Here is an 8839-nt window from a genome sequence, read left to right as displayed (position 1 = left end):
ATCAATTCGAACCGAATCGTTCCATCTACAGTATATCGAGATGCGTATTGAATCGTCTTTTAATGAAGAGATAAATCTTAGAATGAAATGGCACATTCACACAGAGCTGGACAAATCCGTCGTTACATCGGCCCATCATTGACGAAGCCTCGTAAAAATAGACTGAGAAGGACCTGCTTCAGTCGATGCCCAGTCTGTGTATTTTTTCGTAAAGGACTTACTGAAAATGCTGATATTTTTTAAAGATCATTTTCATAATATTCTCCTGTCATGTCATACAGTTTCAACATGTATAGCAAAAAGTGTGTGTGTGTGTTTTTTTTAAACTGCATACACACCTTTAACCTTTTTGTAAACTTGCAAATATATTCTGGCAAGGTAGTCACAGTCCTTCTTGTAAACAAGAAAGGACACAAATAAGGGTGGTGTTTTTTTACAAGACCATCTGGCTTAGCGTTGATACTATACTTGAGTAATACTAGCGCTATTCATCTGAATGTTACAATGTAGAGATATTCACAATTTAGAATTTATTCAACAATACAGTACATTAGTCTGTGATTGCTGAAGTTAAGCAGCAATGTTCATGTTGTTTGCAAAATGCTTTCCCGAAGATTACTCCTCAGTATTCATTCCAGAAATTTGACCTACAATATATAATAATGGCCTCTGGCAGTGTAATAGCTCAGATGATTCAGAAGTGTGACATAAGGTCAAAGTAGAAGAGAATGCGATGTTTTGCGACACACTGTTAATCTGTCATAGTTATTACTGTGGGTTTTGCATGACAGTATATGTTCACTCGTCATTTTCCCTACTGACCTTCATGTTCCATTTAGGGATCCTCTGCTTCTTCTGGAGGGTATATTTATCATGAATACTTAGCTCTGCAGTTTATCCAAATGAAGACAATTGTGTTTAATTTTCAAAGGAATATGTTCGGCTCCAATTTCTCTTTGACCATCTCTGAAATGTGTGTGTGTGTGTGGGGGAGGGGGGCTAGTTTGTCAAAGCTTATCAGTGTAAAGGTTGTGCTGTCAGCTTTTGACAAAATAGTGCCACATATAAGGAACATTTGGGTAACTGTTTCCATTTTTAAACACATTTTCACCATTTCTGATTTATTCAGTGTTAATGGCTAAAATAAAGAATGATTTTTTTTCTGAATGTTTGTTTAAAGCCATCATCATAGAAAATGAGTCATGTCCAAACACCTAACTATCATTGCATAAAGCATTAATACGAATAAATAAAATTAAAACTAAGAAAATCCCCAAAACATACTATTCAATGTATTCTAATTTTGAAGGATTACAATTTAAGACAAATAAATAAATACATGTATACAATTTGAAGTTTAACGGAAAATGCAACTGCATCTTCAAGGACATTTGACACCTCTGCAAAATGTCCGGCAATTCTGTTACAGGTACCCTGCTGAACATTCAACCACCAATAAGCCATATGAAAAGGGAAAGGCTACAAAGAGCCTTTTTGCTTGGACTTGCCATGACATTAATTCGCTACCCTCTCACTTCCAAGGCAATTAGCTTTGATGTATTTCAGAAACAATTCTTGCCCAAGTCAATAGCTAGCATGGCAATAAACAATTTCAGCAGGTCCATTTGGCGACAGCTGATAAATATATCAATAAAGTTACACGGGAAAACAAATCGAATATACATTAAGAAACTTTAATTGCTTAATAGTAGTATCCCTGGGATCTTTTTTTATCTGTCTTTTTAGAGCAACAGTGAAACTAAACTAAATCTGAGAAGTACCAAACTCTGAAAGACACATTATTATGGAAAAGTTTGTTTACCTAGTGTATGGTCACATTTTAAGTGGCCTCTTGATTAATTACAAAAAATACAATAAAATAAAGTAAAAGCAAATAATTCCTGAAAAAAAAATTGTGATAAAGATTCAATATGAGTTTTAACAATAGTACTTCAATAATGAGAGTAGATACGCACTCTTCAGTAGAGCAAAACAAAGAGGAAGAAGAGTGAATAGTATTATTGGGGAGCTTAGTTTTCCATCATTACCTTAAGGATTAATTATTGACCTTTTAAAACCCTTTTCAGACGTCACAAGACAGACATAAAATACAATTATAATCTATTGCCGTATGATGTTTTTTTAAGTCTTGAGTATGTTATTCCTCCACTAGATTTACTTCAGTTAAATGGCAGACAATGAACGCAGGTCTCAAATGGAGTGGTAGTAGACAATTACTCAAATATGCACACACTTATTTAAAACATTTATTGCAGTAGCTGTATACCTGTATAGAAGTAACAATGATTAACTGCTTCAATATCTGTGATGTCAAACACCCTCACAAGTGGCACATACCGCGAGAAGCAAATCACTCCATCCTATTTCACTTTTTTATATTGTGACATAAACATGAAAGTGCTTCACAAACCAAATATTTTATGCACAAATCAATTCTACCAAATAAAATACACAAAATGAAGTTAATTTCGAAAGCTATATCGTTAAGCATGCTGTTCCATTGTGTATTTTGCCATCCATGCTGTGGAAGAAAAACAAACCTTTTCAGACAGTGGAAGGATGTATGAGCGTTCTCTGCACATGCCTTTATATATTTGGAATAAACCTGTAATGTGATTTTTCTTTGTAATACATGTGTAGTTTTGACTCAGAATTTGGCAAACAGTCAATGCATAAGGCATTTGATTGAAGGACAGGACAATTATTGTGGCCAACAAATTGTCATTACTGAATAAGAACAGTTTTTAAAGTAAAGTCATGAAGGCACAGTGATTGAAATATTATCTCAACCTTTTTTTTTCTTTTTCTTTTTTTTTCAATGTGGAAAATAATAGCCCATGTGGAAATAATATATATATATATATATATATACATATGTCACCAGATTCCAAATACTACTGCAGGATTGTACTGGGTTAAATCACAATCTGAATCAAATCTATACAGCAATAAGATCAACATCAGATAAAACATTTAGTCATTTACAAATATATTGCTATCCAATTGTACGGAACACTTTCAAAATCAGTTTATAGAGCGTTTTCATAGCGTTTTGCTTTTATAATGCACATATTGAGCACTGACATCCTTCATACATATTTTTTATGTTAAAAAAAGATTATTTGTGATTTTATACTGTTTCAGTAATATATGGTATATGGGGAACAATGAGCATATCATGGAAATAACATTGTTTCAAAAGCAAATTGGTGGGATAAAAAAAAAAAACAACAACGGCAGACACGTTACAGATCACTGTCCAGCTAAAAATCCGAATCCTGATGACTACAGCAGTGACCTCTGCAAATCACTCTGGTTATTACAGATACTACGTGGTTAATAAGTCTTATTTACAAACACACATGAATGAATGAACAAGTGTCCACATACAGTGTTTTAAGAACAGCCTTCAGAAATGTATTCCATTTTCTTTGATTGTGTCGAATAATATAGTCGAGAACACCTCAATAGCAACCACATTACATTTATTTGTATATATACCAGTCTGCCATGATTTTTTTTTTTAAGTAATGTCTCAATTTCCTCCCCCAGTATATGTCTTTCCTCTGCATTTCAATCCATGAAGGTATATAATGAGAGATACATCCTCAGAATTGTTGACTTGGAGGCAACACTGCATAAGCACCTGAGTTTGATGCCTTATATTGTACATGTGGCTACCGCCTACCACGAGCAGAGCAGAAGTGGTAATAAATCATAAAAGGAAGAAATCAACAAAAGCAACAATAGCTCAGGTGTGTTGTTTTGTCTGTTTGTGATGACCAAAGTCCATTTTAAAGCTGCTGGTCCTTGGGGCTGTCTGGGCAGGAAGTTGCCTGGCAGGACTTCAAACTTACCAAAGGAATATCAGCCATGCTGCTGCTTGTGAAGTGTCCCTCTTCACTCCCAAATTGCTTCCTGTCGCCAAAATGCTCTGACTGCCCATTCTCCTTTTTCCAGGTTCGAGTCAAGGTATGTCCATTGAGAAGTTTGTCCTTAGGACCCCACTCCCTCTGCGATCCAAAACTGGGCACGGGGGACTTGTGCTGCTGGTATGATGCCAACGACGGGGGCATCCAGCAGTTGTCGGAATGTCCCAGGACCAGGCATTCCTGTGTGCACATCTCTGAGGCCTCCATGAGGCCACGCGGTCCCAGGGGGCCATCTGAGGAGAAGCAAAAAGGAAAGCAGTTAAGTGCTGTACAGTATACTGCATTTAAATGACAAGTTTGTCAATGCAACAGTGAGTGTTCATTTCATTTTAATTTAATTTCATTTTCATTTATTTCAGGCAACAACTACAATTCATACTGTAGTTTAGAGAAAGAGAGGAAAAATGTGAATGGAAGGTGAGTAACACTTTCACACTTTTGTGCTGACAGAATCAACTGAAGTGCCGCACAAAAAAAGGCACACAGTTGCTCAAAGCAAGGTCTATACAGGAATGATCGGACGGCTTTGTGTCATGACCTCAAGACCATCAAACATACAGATGAAATTGAACGGAGACCTCTGATCGATGATAAATTGTATCATTACAATAAGTAATATATTGCTCAAGAGAGTGACACAATACGTTAATTGAACTGTTGTGATTTGGGGCCTTTTAAATATCTACGTTACCATGATAGCCAACATTGCTGTTGTGAAGTATTTGATCCAAAAGTCACATATCCAGACGGAAGAAAAGGGGTCCAAGGACTGACCCTTGAGGGACCCCACATGGCAAGTCTATTCGATCTGTTTCAAAACTTCCAATGGTCATCACAAAGTAATTAATTTCCCCCAAGTATAAAGAAATATGCAAGCTGTATTCAAATGTTTCCTTCTTTGTGATTGGTTTCTATTTTCTAAAGAAGCAGACAATTTATTCTGTTGTATGTCAGGCACAAAAGAGGTAATGATTTCTTGTGTTTATGTCCAAGACAGAAAAATAAATGTTTTTGTCCTAATTTGTTGCTTTGCCTGACACAAAGCTAATTGGTTGATGGGTAAGCAATGTAATACTTCAATGGTGTATTTTCAAACTTGTGTAGACTGTTTTCACCCTCGTTAAAATAGATGTGCATTTGCAAATTGATGAAAATAAAGCTTATAGAAAATTAGAAAATGTTTGTCTGTTGCATGTTATTTACAACACGGTTTTAGTAATTGTCTATACAGCTTTATACTAAGGTTATTATATGAATTATAACAAAAATTGTGATGAAAATTGGGGATTAGTATGCTACATTGTACAGAATGAACAAAAGCATCAACACAAAAACAAGTTGTGTTCTTTGTTGTTTGTCACTCACAATGTTAATGATTTATTATTTTTCTCTGCCCTATTTTTGGGGATTGCTTTTAATTGTTTTAGTTTAGTTTAGTCTGCCCAGTAAGGTGTCCTTGGGTGTCATGAAAATAAATTACATTTATTATTATTATTATTTTTGCACCACTCGTTGATGTATTTGATATTATGTGTTTTCCTTTAGCTACTCCTACCCCTTAATTCAGAGGTGGGCAATCTCGGGCCTCGAGGGCCGGAGTCCTGCAGGTTTTGGAGGTTTTTCACTTCTAACACAAGCTGGTTCCAATCAACAGGATCGTTATCAGGCTTATGCAAAGCTTGCTGATGAGCTGATCATATATCAGCTGTGTTGGAGAAGGGCAATATGCAAAACCTGCAGGACTCCGGCCCTCGAGGCCCACCTCTGCCTTATTGATACTAACACATGACTGCTTGTCATGAAAGGCAGATAAGGAACAGAAAACTCAGAGGAAGTTGACCCTGAGATGAAGGAAAGCCTGATCAATTGCAATTGTCAAGTTCAGGGGAAGTCAAACACATGTTGAACTTGCTTGCTGGAATACACCCCAGATCAAAAAAGTGGACTTTGACTGAACATACAATGGGTGTTGAATGTTAATTTTCTGTCGTATTTATTTTCAGTAAAGAATTTCCTCAACTCTGTCAAGCATTCCGTCTGTTATATAACTTTCGGGCTTAATCCATACATAATATTCTTGTTTTCAACACGTTACTTTAATTTGCAATACATTTCATAGGGTGGCCTTCAAACCACTCATGAGAACAGACTTGGGGAAACCATGCTAAAAGATTCTATTGACGTGAAGAACCGCATTGCTTTTATTGGTCATTCATGTGTATAATGTCTGAATTAATGTATTTTGAGTCTTTGATGAGAACATCTACATCTGACAAAACTAATCTGTGAAATTGTGGCTTTGAATCAATCTTACGACACGTGATGGAAAGAAATTTGATGCCTGATGACTGTACTGTAAGGGAGCGTGGAGCCCATCACAATAATAGGAAGCCATAATTGGCACGGAAAAATTCCAAGCAAGACACAAATTATCATTGTTGCATGCGTAACCACAGAAAGCAATAATCAATGGCGCCCAAGAGATGGCAAGATGAATTCCTTAAATGAGATGGTAGACAAGTGAGTAGACATCAGGGGAGCTATTAGGGAAGAGAGATGGAAGGGGAAAGAAGTGTGTGTATGTACATGGTGTTGAGCATGATGTGCATGAGCGTAATAATGATGTCTTTGCAGTTCTCACACTTTAACCTGAGGATAAAAGACACTGAAGCAAAGTGTTTGTATAACTGCACGCGCTCTCATCACTTCTGATCATGCTGTGTATTGATTTTGAAATGCCCATATTCAATTATGTTTGTGACACAACAAATAATAAGGTAGAGTCCGTGTGTATGTCCTTCGTGTGATAAGAAAAAATGAAATTCATATATTGTGGGCAGCAGAGGTTGATTTGAGTCGTTTTCTCCAAAGACCTTCAATCATCTCTTCAAAAGCAACATTGTCAGCACATATGCATATATAAATGCCTGGCTTGTACAAAAGAATTGCTAATTCAGTCAAAATATCACGTCACCTAAATAACAATTGATTGTTATAAATGTGCTGTGCGTGGTCACCAACGCGGTGCCCGTGGAGAATATTTTATTTTATCTTACCATGTTCAATCAATCCATCATCCATTATGGGATTACTGTTGATAACATTGTATGTTTTCACATATATAATTAAACACGTAATTGAAGGTCTTTTTAGCAAACTTGCTTTTTTAGAAGTGTGTATAAAACTGGCAGCCCTTCACATTAATCAGTCTCCAAGAAGTTGCTCTCACTTTCAAAAAGGTTGATGACCCCCGGTGTGGAGTATCCATATTAAACTTACCTAATACCTCTTCTGCTAAAAAATTATACTACCAATTCCAGTAATGTGTCTCTTCACTGGATAAAAGATTCCATCTGTTCATTATTTATTCCTGTGTGGCCTTGGCATTTTAAGTCCATATAATCAATGCACTCCTACATATAGGCCCAAAACAAATCCTCCTTTTGTTTGGTCTTGTAGTGACCTTACTTAAGAATCAGTGACCTCCAAGGCTTATCGCTGACTGCCGTCTTTGATTATCTTTGGGCTCAAGAATATTGCCTTAACTTGTGTCGATTGCCTCAATACAATTTGTCTGACCTCTGTAATCACAATGCACATTTTTATCTGTCACAATTGTCTTTTAGCTAGATAGACAGAAGGACTGATAAACATTCTGGGCTCAAATTTTCTTCTTGCTAACAACCACAAATAGAATTATACATAAAAAAAAACAAATAGCCAGTGGCTTCGGTTTGGTGCAAAGCCCTTGAGTGCTCTAAATAACACAGAGGCACAGGTGTCGAGAAATACAAGGAATTCAGAACTGTGTCAGAAGGCAGTGACTTTTGCTTACAGCGCTGTGCAAATGCTGCAGACGTCCACACAGATGGATAACATCAAGACAAAGAAAACCATTATATTTCCTCCCGATACAAAGTTGTGAGGACGCACTTTGGGTTGCTGATGAATTCGGCAGAAACCGTTGAATGCATGTTAGCCAAGAGCAATACAGTTGTTTAAAGATGGACACTCCTACTGAACAGCATTCATATTCTCTCATGGGCCTCCCACTCAGAACCACAGAGGTTATAGAAGAGGAGAGAAGGTTGTTTAAAAGAGTATTCTTGTTTTTTGTCTGTTGGCTATTGCTAATGAGATAGTGTTTGGCTAATTAATTGGATGCACTCTATCAGTACTGATGTGCCAGGCGTACACCAACAACCTACAGCCTTCACAATGGCAGGAAGAGCGGGTGGAGAGGGAGTAAACGTGATTGAGTGCGGGGGATCTCGTGTCCATAGGGCTTGTTTATTTTTCCATGCTGTTAAGCATGCCCAGATGTTGCTATTTGGGTATGAATGGCGCTCTGTTTTGGTGGCAGATTGCGGTCTCCAGCTGCTGTTCTAATACCCACAAGGTAGAAGATTGCCATCTTGAAATTTGCCCTAGGTTTTATTTGTGACCATTTCATCTGCTAACACAAAAGAATGCAGTACATACTGGGTATGTACCACCAATGTACTAATGCATAAAGCTGGCCATTTGATAATAAATGGATGATAAACACTGCCTCTATTTATGGATGTACTTCACACTGAGCTAAAAAATATTGCAAAATGGGTTGGCGAAATGTACAAGCCGTGCTTATTCATGCAGCTTTGCAGCAAAATCCCAAATGCGGGCTGTGATCTACAGAAAAAGGCTATCTCAGGTTGGTTAAATATGGTAGCGAACATAACATAGCAACACGCTAACTGCATCCTCTGGAGAATACTAGTCCAGTTGATGTATCCTTTCTTGTGTTTTCTTTGAGGCCAGGAAACGGCTTCTTGAGAAAAGAGATAAAGAGCAAGCGGGACTAATGTGGAAAAAAATAACTTTCGAATGGAAGTGAGGGGTGATCA

General features: G+C 37.1%; 1 protein-coding gene across 4 annotated transcripts in view; it reads right to left on the bottom strand.

Annotated features, from left to right (window-relative positions):
* Positions 1 to 2249: 2249 nt before the first annotated feature.
* Positions 2250 to 8839, bottom strand: part of pcdh9 (protocadherin 9) — a 158840-nt gene continuing 152250 nt past the window's right edge. For all 4 annotated transcript variants that reach the window (XM_077564271.1, XM_077564273.1, XM_077564272.1 and 1 more), the window contains one exon: positions 2250 to 4186. In XM_077564271.1, coding sequence (XP_077420397.1) covers positions 3816 to 4186 — 371 coding nt within the window. In that variant the 3' untranslated portion in view covers positions 2250 to 3815. The remainder of the gene's footprint in view (positions 4187 to 8839) is intronic.

The sequence above is a fragment of the Vanacampus margaritifer genome, chromosome 4 (genome assembly GCF_051991255.1).
Source record: "Vanacampus margaritifer isolate UIUO_Vmar chromosome 4, RoL_Vmar_1.0, whole genome shotgun sequence".
Taxonomy (NCBI): domain Eukaryota; kingdom Metazoa; phylum Chordata; class Actinopteri; order Syngnathiformes; family Syngnathidae; genus Vanacampus; species Vanacampus margaritifer.
The sequence above is the reverse complement of the archived record's forward strand: the minus strand, read 5'-3'. Positions and strand labels throughout refer to the sequence as shown.